General features: G+C 35.7%; 1 protein-coding gene across 1 annotated transcript in view; it reads left to right on the plus strand.

Moving 5' to 3' along the window:
- COL11A1 (collagen type XI alpha 1 chain) overlaps positions 1 to 16777 on the plus strand; it is a 160718-nt gene that overhangs the window by 37935 nt on the left and 106006 nt on the right. Inside the window, exons 5-7 of the mRNA XM_074152644.1 lie at positions 1413 to 1541; positions 14811 to 14927; positions 15524 to 15619. Of these exons, the coding sequence (XP_074008745.1) occupies positions 1413 to 1541; positions 14811 to 14927; positions 15524 to 15619 (342 nt within the window). The remainder of the gene's footprint in view (positions 1 to 1412; positions 1542 to 14810; positions 14928 to 15523; positions 15620 to 16777) is intronic.

Raw genomic sequence — 16777 nt, forward strand, 5'->3', positions numbered from 1 at the left:
AATTAATGAGACACACATGAGTCTATAAAGTAACATGAGTTGAGAGTATTGTAAAAAACAGATTTGTAATGTATAGCCATTATGTGCTTAGAAACGAAGTATTTCATATTTTACATTAAATAAATTAGTAAAAAAATCTTGTAGAACTAGGACAATTGCAGAAAGTTGCTTGATTTTTTTTCAGTTTGAGGGATTTTTGCTTCTTTCTGCGAGTTTTCTTTTTGAAAGGAAAGAGCATGACATTATTCTTTACTATTCTAAAATATTCTGCATTTTTGTTAATTTGTTAAAGGCTACTGTTAAGATATAAAGCAAGTTTGGAAATAATGATATAATTGTGAATTTTCCCAGCTGTATATTTCCATCAGTAAAAATATTTTCTCTTTAAAAACAAAACATACACAGGTATACTGACAAAGTTTTTCCTTTGCCCCATTTTTGGTAAAAATGAAATAAAATTACATTAGAAGTATATAAAAGCTTTAAAATCCCCCCTTCTGGGGAGATAGTGAGAGATTGAAGTTAATGGGTTTTGACCAAGAACATGTGCCAATTTTCAACAACCTTATTTTTATGACAGCATAAGAAGCTCCTGAATAAGAAAATTTATAGTGGAAATGTTGGCAGGAATTTACCTAACGCTTTTTAAATGGTACTACTATGTTAAGAAATGCACTGGATACCAGACAGCTTTCTGTGCAATATGATAAACATACAAAGTCTCTGTAGGGAATCTCAGCAGAGCCATTTTTATTATCCGTAATAGTAGGTCTCTTTACTGTGATGTTGTTTCTACACATGATATATGGGAATGGAGATGAAAATAACAGCAGCTAGCTGTTAAAATTTTTATTTGAACATATTGTATAGTGTGTATTTACATGGTGCTTACTGAATTATTTTTTATTCCAATAACTATGTCTAACAGCCTTTTTTATTTTATTGTATTTTCTCCCTTCTTTGAGACTACAGATGTGATGCAAACTCTCAGAATTATACTGTTGATCACTTGCATGCTGAGCTGCATGCTGGTAATAGGAAGTGCCCTGAATTAAATCTTAGGAATTTAGACTGGTTCCCAGTGAAGAAGTAAACAAACAGCATGAAAATGACAGAGCAGGAGTTACACCTTCCCACCCTCTCCTCTCCAAACCAGACAGCATTTTAAGCCAGAATTTTTCACCCAGTCCATTTGGTATTTATTTGCATTGTTTTGCCATGTGAACAATAGTGAAGATGTTTTTCAAATAGCAGCAGAAATTAAGTAGATATGTTATTTATAACCACAAATGTTAATGTAATTTCTAAGTATTACATGCCTAGTTTTGTTTTCTGAATGAAAACTCTGTATTTCTGATGAAATGTAGACAACTGTTGTTTTTATTATTTAATCTGCATATGCTTTTCTGCAGGGTGAGATCCAGCAGCTGTTGATTATAGCTGACCCCAGAGCTGCATATGACTATTGTGAGCATTATAGCCCCGACTGTGATTCCCCAGTGCCCAATGCTGCTCAGGCTCAAGATCCTCAGGTTGATGAGGTGAGTAATCAGTCATGTATTACTAGATTTATGGCACATTAGGGGTTGTGCTGGATACAAGTTACCCAAGGAGCATTTACAGCTAAATGGGCTGCATTGTTCTAGGTATGAGGGAGGAAGGTTGCAGGAGTGCATTCATTTGTGCTATCCACTCATTTATGTCAAGCATTTGAAGGAACCTGTCACACTGGTATTTGAATAGCTATCATGTTCAATGAAGTTTAACAATAATTACTTTAAAAATGAGAGCAATATGAGTTCATTTAGTTGTACCTATTTGTTCTTCCTGTGTACGTTTATTATTTCATTGATGCTAAGTACCATCAAATGCCACATTTGAGAGTATTCTGCAATTGTAAACAACTTCTGCTAGAAATGCCGTGTATTCTAATGAGCTGTGTCAAATACAAGTATACAAATACATGTACATGCAAAATTATTTCAACCAGTTCTACTCGTAGCAGATAAATATCGATAGGGACAAAACAAAATTACAGAAACCATTTGTCACTGTAGGCAAGTTCTCACAGCCATAAATGAGTAATTCACTGAGGGCAAGATAGTTCCTCAGGTTAGGCCTCTGACAGTCAGCAGTTGTATGTATTGTTGTACACATTCTAAATACTTGTGTCAAACACTGTAAAGTGGAAAGCTTTTGCAAAATTTAACTAGTCTTAATTAAATTTGGCTCTGGACAGTTAGTATGCACTCAATTTTGTGTGATCTGACTGGTTATTTTTACTGATTGCTCAAGAGATCACCATTAAAAACTTGCTCAGTTGCTCTCAGGTGTCTGCTTTGAGCCAATTTTGAGAGAGAACTTTTCCTAAATACATGATAATTTTGTTGGTTGTTACTATTTATTCTATCTGACTGAAAATTATGTCATCAAGTGACTAAGGTCCACAGGGCCCCTGAACTTAGTTCAAAGGAACTCCCACATTCATTGCATCAGAGGCATAGTTCAAGATGTGTCAAGTCAAGGCAGAGGCCTTTACACTACATTACAGTGTACGGAGTCTGGTCTCTTCAGGACCCTGTAGGACCTTCTGTCTGCGTGCGTGGCTACATGGATCTCCGTGCACTATATTCCAAAACAGAACAGACTGAAAGTATATTGCTGATATTTTATGGGAAGTAAATAAAAGATAGCAAAAACCAATTAATTTTTTTCTCATTATTAAATTTTAAAGAAATCTGAAATTTTGCTTGGGAACTTTCCTAGGCTTTGCTGCTATGTGTTTTAGCACTCTGATTCTTTTTCTGTTTCCTGTGTGAAGACCTGGAGGGTATGAATAGGCTAGTGCTTTTCTACTTTGAAATAAGACTGAAGAGTAGTCAATCTAATAAACTCATCTTTGTGGGAAAAGGTTGTTAAAATCATCTCTTGGTCTCTTTCTTGAAGAGGAATATGTATAAATACTTAAAATGCTTTAACTAAGTTGGGAGTACTGTCACGTCCAAACTCCCATCAACTCCTAAGCAGGAGTTAACATGGCTTAGAAAGACTGCAAATATTTGCTTGCTCTGGTCACCACTGATGGCAATGATGTCTCCTGTCCTATAGTGTAATACGTGTGGAGAAGGCTTGGAGTCCACAGAAATTAGCTGGGATCAGACTGTAGATTCAAAATCTATTCAAGATGAAGAAGAATGAATACTTGTGCTTGATTATTAGCCGTAACTACTGGTGAATTATTAGAGTGTAATTCAGTGTTTCTGAAGGATATAGAATATGAATAAAATAGCCCAGGGATTACATTCCCTCCATAATGGATGACTAGCTAAATCTCCTGCTTCAAATATTATGTTTATACTTTACCAAAGGTGTTTAACAGTAGCATCAGTTGAGAGCACTCATTTGTAGATCAAAAGAAAAATAAGCCTCATCATAGTTACAAAAACTATGTGCACATATATAGTTATATGCTCATTATATAGAATTTCTGGTTATATACTGCACATCTATTGAAAACAGTCTGTGAGCAGACTGAGCAAACAAAGAAAAGGAACCACAAAATCAAACAATTGGTGCTGTTCTCCTTGAGCATCCTGAGTAGAGATCATCTACAGCCTAATGCAACTGCCACTGAAATCAGCGAATATCTTATTGTTAAATTCAGCAGCCATAGCAAAAATGCTCTTGGTGTTAGTGTTGTTTTTCTAAGGCCTATTCTTTTGCCCTGTGCTAACACATACAGTTTGTGGGAGCCCCTTCAGAGAAAAAGGTAAAATCAGAGATCTTAATTTGTTATGTAACATTTTTAAATGAATTTGAAAAAATTTGAAGAGCTAAAAGATTAAAAAAGTGGAGAACTGCCATTTCTGTTCGCTTCCATTTATTGCTCTGAGGGTTGATTGAATCATTTTGCATTCTGAACTAAGAAACAATTTCCTCGTTGCTATCCATGAGTTTATGTGTAACTTTGTATGAATATTCCCAGTGAAGTCAATGGATCTCTTTAACATGTTGTGTAATAGTAATCTGAAATAAAGACATCGGCAATACTACCAGCATGATGAATACGTAATAGAATAAATGAATGACTGAATTGCCCAGAATTGTCTGCTAAAGGATAAAAAAGCAGCTTGTTAAAGCAGGCTACTTGATTATCTTTTGAGATGCAGCCTATCAAATAACATAAATAATTTATTTTAGGGAAATAAATTAAACAAGTCTTATTTAGGTACTGGAATAAGTTCTAGAAGATAGAAATGCTGATTTTTTTAAAACTGTTGTTTGCAAAATTAAATATGCATTAAAAGATAAAAATATAATGACAATCAGTCTAGATGGAAAATAATGAATTCAAAATGCATGATTGCATGTTTTGAGGAGATTCTAAGTTTGACAGTGATATCTGATAGAATTTGTAGACTAGACCTTCATAAATCTTCTGATTTGTCAACATATGGTATTTGAATGAAAACAAAAAAAGGCATCGTATGGCAAAGATAAAGTACCTGACAAACAGATTCAAATCTGGCTGCCTATAGTAATTTCAGAAATTACTATAAACTGAGAGCTGTCACTGAATTAACTTTTTAGTAGAGTTTCTTAGGAATTGTGCTAGCAATATAGAAAAGAGTGTAAAATGAATGCTATTATAATTCATCAGTCATGATATTGTAAAGCAGCAAACGATGATAATACAACTAAAGGTAAAGATAACCGCATAGAAGAAAAAGAAAGAAATGCAGGGCATATAGAGAACTAGAAAATATATGCTGCAATACAAATGTGTTAACAAAAGAACCTTTCGTGTGCAGCAGATTGTCCCCGTCTGTGTGCTTCATCTGCTGCTGTATCAGTGAAAGCAATTTTGAGGGTGCATGATTTACCAGACTGGGATACTAATCAAGCTGAAAGCCAACATGAAAAGATTACTGTGTAGCTAGAGATTGTTTTCCTGGTTTGATCTCCGATGTTTTCACACAAATTCTTAAGAGAGAGGGAAGAGAGAATACCAGGCTAAATGCTAGCCAGGATTGTGTGTTTCAGTGTCAGCTTTGGCTTAAGGAGGCAGAAACTGAAGATAGTTGTTGAACAGTAGCCTTGAAAGATTCTGGTTATTAAAGTAGGGATATAGTTTGTACATGAGCACTCAAAGCAAAACTGGAAAAAAAATGGGGTGCAGGTCTTCATTTGTAAACAAAGGAATAAGAATACAGATGTGATATTACTTCTCTGTATGCTCTTGGTTGAAACATATACTGGAACATCACATACCATCTTGGTACTTAGTCACTAAATCAAATATTGCAAAAATGGAAATGATTCAAATAAAAGCTACATAATTGTTGTAACTTTGGGAATTGGACAATTTAATGTGGTTGGCTTGTCCACAATAATGACTTGCTGGAAATGTTGTTCACTTTGCATATGCAAAGAACCTTCACAGAAATAAAATACTGGATGCAGACGAATTGGGAGGCGAGGAGAAAAGAAAAAAAGATTATTTCAGATATGAAAAGATCTACTAAAATTTTTAGAAATTGAAGAACAAATGGCCAAAATGGTGTATCTCTAGGTATCTTCAAGCCAAGGGTAGATGTCTTTTAAAAGTTTTGGGAAATGTCATTTATACTTTACTTGGCTCAGTTACAGGATGACTGTAAGTTTTGAAGTCTGAAAGTATACAGGAGTTAGTCACGGTGATCTAATAGTCCCTTCTGGCCTTACATCTCTGAGCCTTTGAATTATTGCAGACCAGAATAATAAACTGATACTTGGCTTAGAGGAAAAAGAAAAATGATGTGATTGCAGAGCCTATTAATGTATGTTTTCAGCACTGACTACAAAACCCAAAGGAAGTGGTTGATTTTTTTAGTGAAATAGTAAATTATGTTTGTGGGGTTGCACCTAAGCAGCAGAATAGGATTTGTCTTGATATCGCACACCTTTATAGTCTCCTGGCAAGTTGACAATATGGGAATGGAGTTATTCTGAAAAGCTGGACAATTTTTAGACCATTAGAGAAACATCTGGAGAGAAAGATTTGTCTAAGGTGATGTAGGCTTAAAGGTAGAAGTAATTTAACCGAGTGTAATCCTCATTGCTTTAGGCAGTGTTTCTTTCTGCAAAGGAGCAAACAATCAAATACCCAATGTCGTAGGGTTTTTTTGGCATTTCTTTCAATAGCAGTGCTGACTTAAAAAACTTTCATTTTCTGTACTCATTTCCACCCTATGCCATCTTTCCAGTTCAGCTGTTAAATTCTTTTATGCGTTTGTTGGGGGCAAAGCCTGAGACTTCATCTAGATGAAAATTACTTACCAACCATAAAATGGGAAAAATGATGGAATATATTGTTGTGATCGTCCATTAAATGAGCCTGAGGATGCATGTCACATCATTGCAACATCAGGAGTGCAATATTTGCTTTTTAAAATGATTGGGTTTGTCTCAAGACCTTAAGACCTTGACTTTGCTCTTATATGTAGGTTTACTGCACACTGATTTATAATCAGTGTCTTAATGGATAATACCTTAAGTGCTGTATTGAGATTTTCTTTTCCTTGTTGCATTTTCCTTTAGAGTTAGATTCAAATTGTGATTCGGGTGATGCAACAGTGAGGGTTTCAATGCCTACTTTTTACTCGCGGGGTCCCTTCATCCCTGAATTAAATGCTGAGGTTACCCTATATAAAGCTTAGGAAGAATCAAGCATCTAACAATGGGATTCACAAAAACAACAAGCTGTGAATAAAGACATAGACCTAGCCAGCCTACAAAGGGAGGACATATCTTAAATTCTACCCTTCTCTACAGGCTTACTCAACCGTGCTACCCTGATCCCTGTGCCATTCTCCTAAATAACCAAGGTCAACCTCCTGCATCACCTCTGCCTTCCTATCGGGGGTTGGGTAGGAGTGACCTAAGGACTTCAAGTTACAAGCTTTGGAGCTGGATGCTGTATTTCCATTTCCATTTTAATTATATCAGTCCCTTTCTGGGTCCAAGTAACTGTGATATATGTCTAAACAAGGTTTATCTAACTGGTTAATCTTTACCTACCATTCGTGTCCAGGCTCTGCAAAAATCTGTTGAATTTGGCTGTTTGCCAGCAATGTGGGGCTTTCTGTGGGCATTTCAGGCTATGCAATTAGAATAGAGATGCATGTGTGACATTACTGTACAGAATGCTTTTATTCCTCTTTATTTTGTTTCAACTTCATCAGACCTAAGTATCATGTAGTCTGAAATTTGAAAATGGGAAAGCAATAGATTAATAGTCCACACACTGTACTCTATTGTTTATTATCATTTATTTCCACCTGCATGACATACTTTAATTGAAGTATGCATCAGTCATCCTTTGTTCTTGCTTGCAAATAGCTAGGTAGGAATCTCCGTAACTTGTCAAGTACAGTGATGACCTCAGCAGTTGTCACTACACCAAAAAGATGTTGCCTAGAAGTTGCTTAAAAAATTGTGCTGAATCTGTAATTGGTCTGAAGGAAAAAGAAAGGGTATCTGATGAGAGAGTACTTCCCAAATGGACCAAATCATTACTTGATGAGCACAACTCTCAGCTCTCAGAAATTCCAAGCAGAGTCATTGTGTTTGATTTACAACAGGGAGGATGTTGCCAGATCTTTTAAAGAACTTACTGTATCCTGAAATATATTCATTCAGTGTTGCATGTTATTGTCTTATGTCAGAAAAGGGTTGCTAGAGAGTTCAGAATGTTTGGTGCAATTAAATAACTTTTCGATAAAGAGAATTAAGTGGAGAACAAACTGGCCAGGAACTTTAGAAAGTAACTAGAATAGTGCATTGGTATGACTTCAGTCTAGTGTCACAGTCATTTTACCATGCAAAATCTTCCTATGGCCTGCAAATTTTGGAGGGCTTTTATGTGGAGGAAGCAGACATACTAAGGGGCAAAGTGCTGCAAACAAGTATACTGGTAGGAAGTAGGGAGAGGAAATGAGTAAGAAATGTGAGTTCTCTTTACTAGATTGTTATTCTTCCATTGTAGAATTTTACAGAACAAAGCCTGATCATTAACAATATGGAATCTTCACGAACCCTGCAATATATCTGAATGGCTAGCACCAGTGGCTCCATAGTAACACATTCAATGCTAGAATTAAATGATAGGATGAATTACTATGGAGACACTGGTGGTAGCCATTCAGATACATTGCAGGGTTCATGAACATAGTGGCAAATTAGCAATTTGGCTGAATAGTGTCTTTGGGAGAAAAGGGTCTTTTATTTTGTTGAGTTTATTTAAGCTTTTTGCTTTATTCTGCTGTTTTTTTTAGAGGATTTCTTTATACTGGGCTTTAAGATTAATTCAGTAATCGTTACATTTGTTTCATGCTGAATGTATAATTAGGTCTTAAGTATCAAATGTGGGGATGAAATTATATTCTAAAATTATCAGGATTACCTTTCCTAAGGAAGTTACATACCTGTGCTTTTGTTATAAATACCTCCTGAATAGTCTGGCCTCTGTCTTGTTTTCAAAACCCTTTCTGCTATAAATGGTAATGTATTAAATTCAGTTCAAGTTCAAGCACATACACTTGGCCAGCTCACAGAAATTAGAGCAGGGAATGACCTAGCCAGTTGTCGTCTTCCTTGATGTTGGGCAGTATATTTTCTGGAGTGTCATCAGGTCTAGTTTTCAATGGACCCAGCTATCAGGCTTTCAAATCTTCTCTTGGAAGATTCCTCTGCAACCCAATAAATCACTGTCTGACTTCTGCTGAAGAAATGCTCCCCGAAGGAACTCTGCTACATTTACTTTGGACCTATCCCAAACTAATGGATTATTTGAAGAAATGAAATGTTTGCCTTTAATAAAATGAACTTGATAAAGGTGCAAATGTCCCCCAAATATGTCGACTTGAAGGCTTCAGTCATCCTTTCATACCATGTTAATTTAGTGTCCTTTCAGGTGTTTGACTGATCAGAAAGACTAGTTTTCTGAAGAACACAGAAGATAATTATTTTCATGTTTAATTTAATGTTTAGTGTCATGTTTAGAATGGCAGTTAGCTAACTTAGCAAGTTTGAAAAATAGTGATTTTCCTAGCTCTCTTTTTCTTTGTATAGATATCTAGATTTTTCCTTTAAGCAATTAACATAATAAAGAACCTTAACCTTCTCCTTTTGATAGAGGCTGTCTTTGGAAGTTGAAGATTTTGGTCTTATGTCCTTTTATCTCCTTGCTTTTATCACTTCTATGAACAATATAAGGACTATGTGGTAGAAGAGGCCATCTTTTATATCTTTTAACTTCTCTTCTGCCCTAAGATTGACATCCAATACCATTTATTTACTTCTATTACTGCATCTGATTTTTAAAATTCTAATTTGCTTGGCATCCTTTATTTTATTGTATTTTGTAAAGTGTCAGTGGGTCTAGAATGTATCAAAGTCATCTTTGCCCCTTTAGCTAGCTAGAGGTTTTAGCACAATCTTTAGTCAAAGGAAAAATGGAGTTTATTGCAGTTCTTTGGTTTAGGATTTAGATTGCTAGTTCCTTTTAATTTGGAAAGGTAAAGCAAAAATTGCTGAAATCTAGGCTTGGAATGGGTGGCTAAGTTTTTAGAGTATGAATAGCAGAAGAATCCGTTTTCAAAGTAAGGCTGTCTTCAGAATATTTAAGTCATTCCACAGTTGAAACAGGCCTTGCATGCTGCTGATTTGCTTCTAAAATTCATCTGATGAAGAAAACAGTTCATCTCTTTAATTGGAATTGCATGATGATCTGGTAGTGTAATATAATCATTCTGGTAAAGAAAGCATGAGGTAATAGTGGAAAGATTTTGTCCCATCAAGAAACAGCAGGTTTTATTCTTCTTTTCGTTTGTAAGAAAACAGTCATATGCAATATTCATTACAAGAATGGCTGTTCTGTAGCTATTGGTGGTCTTAAAAGAGAAGAAAGAAAAACAACAGAAAATTGCATCACACTTGAAGTATGTGGTACCTGATGTCTCTTAGCTGAAATCTCTCACTAAGTTCCAGCTATTGTCAAAGTTGAAGATATAATTTTGAGTCAATCTTTTTGATATTCATGTGAAATCACTGGTAAAGTTAATACAGTTGTATATATTTTGCTATTACTATGAGCACTTGGTGAATCTCATCTCTGTTGTCTCAGATCTGTAACCATCTCATTATCTAGCAGCAGTAGTATTTAGATATATTTTCACAGACAGATATCTGAGCATGACTGAAGTAATGCTGCACAGTTGTGGTAGGTATATTTTGCACTTGGCTAAATCTATACCCATGGAAGAATGGGTACCCATTAGAACGATCCACAAGCTGGATGCCCCTTTAAATCCTATTCTGTCTTCTTGATTCTCTGCCTACCAGGGTAATATCTTCCTTTGGTATATAGCTAACAAAACAAATGGTGCTCTCTTCAACTACACTCTTTATCTCTGTTGTACTTGCTTTCCTTCCCTGCTTTGATTTCTTGCTAGAGTTAGTAGTCGACTAAATTTAGAAAGCAGCAGAAGATACTTTTCCATTTGCATTAATTAATTTTGAAATTCTAGATTCTTTCTTCTATATTTTCAAGAGTCTACTTATTCTCTTTCCTTTTGATTAGCAGTGCAACCATGACAGATTTCTGTGAACTCCCTGACTTCTGTGAGCTAATAGCAAGGCCTGAGATAGCACGGGTTTTGCAGTCAGAAATGTTAGCATCCAAAATGTGAGTGCACTTTTCTCAAGGCTTGTTGAAGCCTTGAACTGAGTGGGTCATACCTCTGTCTCTGGTCATCTGATAAAGGTGACCTTGTAGTTCTGTAGCTCCAGAAAAAGAAGGGCTATGTGCCACAAGTCCAGTCTTGGCTGTTAATGGCAGGGTAAGTGTGAGTTGCCAGCTTCACAGCAGGTGATTCAAGCCCCATTATTCACTCCATTAAATCTGTTCCTGGTGTTTGTCAATTTAGTCCTCATTTAACTGCCCAGTCCTTCACCAGTCCTGTTGTCTCATCTTAAAAACAGGGAGTAGCCTTTATCAGGTTGACTTAATAAAATCATGCTGGGGAGTAAATCATATTTCTAAAGTACTTCTTTACGCCAGTTAGGGGTGTAGAGGTGCATTCCTCCATCTGGACAGATTGTGCCTCAGGAAATACACCTGGAAGATTTTGCATCTGTATTTCACTAGTTGCAACAGGACCCATGCAGTACAGTACAAAACATATTCTCTCTGTTTATCGGCTGGTGTGAAAGACTAGGGTTGCTAGTCTTTCAGAAAGAAGTGTCTGGAAAGGAAGGATTGCTAAGAATAAGGTCTTTTTATGTAGGAAGTTTAGGGCTACTGCATATTCCCACTTGGTCCCCTTGTATGAATGGCACTACAGAGTACTGCCAATTAGAAACCACTTGAATATGGTTTCAGCATGGTGGCCACAAGTTCTAGCTTGTAGGTTCAAGAATTCCCGTAACACCCCTCTCATACCGTGCATTTTAAAAGGCAGAAAAAAAAATCCATGGAGAATATCTTCACTTGCTTGGCGGCAATCTGATTCCAGCATGGAAACTGGCATTCCCCACTTCTGATCCATTCCTGTTCTTTTTGTCTGTGTGCCTGTATATCATTGCAACCCAAATGTACCACTACATTTGTGATAATATTTTGCATAATTCAAGAAAACTTCATTTTCTTAAATAGAAATGAGTGTAGCACAATAGCTAAAGCTAAAATATTTTTTGTGTGATTATGCATGATGCAATAGATCTCTCCACATACTCCAGCTTTTTTGTATGAGTGTTTTCTAGTTCTCATTCATAAATGTCTGGCTTTCCAAACTATGCCTCTGGCAGATATTAGCATAAATATCAATTTATTCACCACTTTCTTTTTTAATATTAACATACTTGGCACAGATATTTTTCCTTTCTCTTTTTTTTTTTTTTTTCCAGTCAACATTTCTGTTTAGTTTATGGCCTCTGAAGAACTTTTTGTAACCCACTGTTGTAATTTTCTTAGTCGCATAGTTGGCACAATTCAGCACAGCCATTCAGCTTACCTTGGGGGAAGTCATACTACTGAGATTTGAAAAACAGTTAGAATAGTGAGCAACACACAGTTATATTTTAATTGTTAATTGATAAAAATTAACACTGGAGTTCCAGTTTCAGAATAGGTCTACAGCGCTTACTAAAAGGGAATCTATGTGTCTGAAGATATTAAAACAAACTCCTAACATCATATTTAAATTTAAATCCACCTAATGAAGCAGTAATTATCTCCAAAATGGTCCTCTACTTATCCCTTAAGATATTGGATAATATTTAACATGGGTAGTGTCTAGTGTTTTGGTACATAGCAAAGTGTATGATTCATGTTGTTTGGCTGAGAAAACATTTCAAAGCATGTAATGGGTTGTCACTGGTAGGGTGGGATGACTGAAATTGAAAAGGTGTATTCCACTAAAGATTATTCTTTTTTTGTAGATCAGCCTAGTCTGCATAGACTTCTTGACAGAAGATACACAAATCAGATTTTATGCATTTGCACACCTTTTTGTAATTTCCAAAGAAATACAGTAATTTCAACATTATTCCATAACTATTTCAAAACAGCTGTTATAACGGCTGTTATGTGGTTATTTCTTTTCTTTACTTCCTTTATGTGGCTGCTTATGGTCTCCTAGAAACTTGTCGCTATGTTTCCTTTTCTGGATGTCAGTGGCATATTTCATTAGAAACAAGTTGTATTGAGTTGCATTTCCAGAACTACACAAGCCAGAAAACGTGTTTTTATACATTTACACATCTGTAAAAATGGATCATCACTTCCCATGAGGCCCTTGGACACTACCATTTACAAGTCAAAGACGTTTCATTGACTTCAATGGGATTAGGACTGAATCTTAATTTACTGAACAGGGAGAGAATAATCACATATTACTTACCAAGTTTAAGTCTAAAATGCTGCTGGTTTTGAAAAGTATAAATGGAATTAATGTATTTCTGTAATGCCAGTGACACCACTGATGAAATCAAAGCACTGGCTGCTTTATACAACGGGCAGATATAAAGCACCAATATACTTTACAGAGAGGATATTCTTCCCCTAAGATGATAAATGTTTTGGTTTTTAAGTGCAGTTTGAAGTTCTCTTATTAATGTGCGATATAGTTTTGGACAATTACCAAAAGTATGTTACATTCTTTCTATATGTTTATGAAATCTCACGACTAACCAAGTTATATGTGCATGGATGTAGAAATAATCAAAAGGACAATCAAATAAAAAGCATCCGACTTCTTAAAAAAATCTCTATCTTCTTTTTAAGAAAAGCTGTTGGTCATAGCAAGACTCTGAGTAGTCACAGGAGTGAAGTAATAGAAACCCATGTAAAGGCATTTTTAAGTGATTAAGGCCTTTCAGTGTTAGTCTCATACTTCCTGAGGAAATCAACTTCTCCATATTTTCTGTGTACTAAAATCATAAGTACAAGAATTGTATCAAAAGGCTTTGCCAGAGAAAACAGTTAAACCAGTAATTTGGTCGTATGGTAGAACATATTTTGGAATATGGAGATCTGTTTTAATCTCATTTATAATTTCTTCTAAACTGTCAATCTCTTTCTGGTGATGATAGTATTTATGACTTCTATGAATCCTCAGAGTCATTTGGAAGTGTAATGTACTAACGCTTTCAGCAATCTAATGAAAGAAGCAGATACTGTCTTCATTTTACAGACAATGATGCTGACTTTTAACAGAGGAGATTTCTGAAGGGCTAGCTCACACGAGGCACATTTAGATATTTCTTCCTAAACAAGAGAAAGCAGACACTTGGCCAGATTCTGGCCACAATTCCAGCATTCTTTGGCTCTGGGGAACATAAAGAGAATTGGTAGCAGCCATGAGACTGTTTTAATTTACAGGATGTACCAGTTCCTGTAGCTTCAAGCATGACAGGAGTGGTAAGACAGTTTAAAGCTGCCCTTTCTTCTCAGCCATGATGAGTAGTACTTGGTGCACATAATATCTAGACCAATATCTTAATGGCACAGCCAAGATAACAGCTCAGGAGCTCCTGGGTCCCTAGCTGTTCACAACATGACACAAGCCAATTCTAAACCCATTTTCGCTTGTAAAAGTTTTGTGGGCCAAATCTTCATTTGATACAAGTTAATATGGATACAGCAGAGCTATGGAGCAATTTACAGCAGCAGATCTGACCTTTCAATGAAATTATATTAGTGAAGCATTGGCTTAGGGAATGTGTACCATGAAGCTGCTCTGGTTTTAAGAACTCTCCAGCAAACAAGAGGAGAATAGCCATGGTTATTTGTGTCTTGTGCAGTGTTTCCTCTTTCTAAAATTATCTACCCTATTCACGTCAGATATTGGCATCTCTCTGCTCCTCTGGTCACCTGAAAAAAAAAAAAACAACATAGGTAAAAGAGTATAAAAGTATAGGTAAAAAGGGGCATTATTTGCAATTTAAAGATTTAATGAATACATTATTTCACAAAGGTCAGTTGGTGCTCCCAGTAATCCAAATTATAGTTGATTCTTCTGTGCAGTCCAATAAAAGAGAGTTTTTTCCTGGCACTACTACTTGCTTTTTTATTACTTTTCTATTGTGCTTTGAAAGAAATAAGAAATTGTATTTTTTCCCCAAATGAATAACTGTATTGAATTGTTCATACTACCTTAATTTTCTTAAGCTTTACTCCTAAGTAAAGGTTGAGATACTTTCCAGTATTGCTAATCTAGTTTGCTACCACTAACATGGGAATACCTGATATTTTTCCATTTGCAATGTAGTACACACCAGAAGATTTTATCGAATATGACTATGAGTATGGGGATGCAGATTATAAAGAAACTGATTCTGTAACAGAGGGACCCCCACTGTTTGAAGAGACAGTAGCACAAACAGAGGTAACACAATCTGGTCTGTTTGTTATGTGGTGTCCAGCTGTCCCCTACCATATGGTTTGTCAATTTGTGTCTTCTGTATGTAAGCTTAATGTTTTTCTTTCACTCATTGCTTTACTCTGTAGCTTTCAGTTAGAGATGGAAGGTCTCACGGCTGACAGCATTCATCTCACATTTGGTTACCCTTCTTTCATTCATGCTTTCTCAATTTTCTTTTCCTTTTATTTATGTTTTCCCATTCCGTCTTTCATAACGTTTGCAGAAGAAGAAAGCCATCGTCAAAAAGAAGAGGACAGTGGCCGCTAACTCAAAGGACAAACCCCAAAAGGCCACAACAAAAAAATCTGAAAAATATGCATCCAAGAAGAAGAAAAGTTATCAAGCAGCAACAAAAGGCAAACTAGGGGTAAAGGTAGCCAAGAAATAATCAAGATCTTTCCCAAGCCAAGACTGGAAGATCTCTGATAATAAGAAAAAATATACCTAACCCCACTAGTTGAATACGTCTGGCTAATACCGTAACCTGAATAAAAGTGATACCTCTTGAATTTTTCCTACAGGATTTTTTTTGTAATAATGTACCTTTTCTTTAATACTAGGCAAACGTTGTTGATGGATTTCAAGAGTATAGCATAGCTGAAAATGACTATGGGCCCCAGACAGAAGCTCCCTTCAGAACTACTGAAGCAAATGAGGTAATAAGAACTCTTGAGAAAATGATATGAAAAATACTTGCTCACTAGGTGTCAATGATTAAAAAAGCACAAACACATTTTAAAAGTAATGTATGTCTGTGTAAATATACATATTTATACATAAGAGCAATTAATGCAATTTTATGCTTTCTTAACCAATATCAGTTCTTGGGCAGAACTCCCATTAGTTCTGTAGAGATCTGCTGAATCTTTAGACTGCAGAGTTCATGATTCTAGAAATCATTCAGTGATACATGCTGTGGGAATGCAGGGTTATTGCATTCACTGTGGAAGTGAATGGAGCTATGTCTAGTATAAACTAGGTTAAATACTAGACAGAGTCCTCCTAATCTAAGAGGAAGTGAAGTCTCTAATTTTTACTGTAACTTTTAAGATACAGTATAAATTGAGCCTAACACAAGACAAAGACTGGCTGCAACCATAGCAGCATATTAAAGTTGAGTGAGAAGCCATCATTTCCTTTTAGTAGTTTTTCAGCTAAAAAAAACCAAATTATTTGTCTTTCACAGAGGTTCTATGACACATTGTATTTTGAACTGTCAAAAAAGATAAAATTATTCTTTTGATTTATGTTAGAAACCCCATTTTTGGAAAGCCACAATGACAAGCCTAAACATTATATTGTTAAGTTTACTACACCTAAAGCCAGTGTTGATTAATATGTCTGCATATTAATTAATGCTAGTTTTAGAAAAATGATGACTGGTTATAAGAAATATTGTTTTCATTTTTATTTCACATTTTCCTTTCAAAATGAAGATATGTTGCTCAAAAGATGTACAAAACTGCCCCCACCCCCACCCCTCACCCCTCCCTGCCTTTGAAAAGAGGAAAAAGTGTCCCTATTTATTTTTTGGTTTTCCTCGTATGTATCTTGGAAGGTGAAGGTAAATTAAGACATATTTTACTCATTCTATTGTAAACTGGTCTTGTGTTAAATTTCATGTTTACTTCTCACAAGTTGGTTGACAGAGGCATATTTAAATCGTTCTGTTTCTTGGGCAATTATAGGCCAATTGTACAATAGTACAGTCATTATGAGGTACATCCAAAGTGCTAAATGCTTTCCTTCGTGAGAGCAGTTCTGCATAAAGGCAAAATTTGGCTTAGAATTGTTTCAGATTGCATTTATTGTAG

The sequence above is a fragment of the Numenius arquata genome, chromosome 8 (genome assembly GCF_964106895.1).
Source record: "Numenius arquata chromosome 8, bNumArq3.hap1.1, whole genome shotgun sequence".
Lineage (NCBI taxonomy): Eukaryota > Metazoa > Chordata > Aves > Charadriiformes > Scolopacidae > Numenius > Numenius arquata.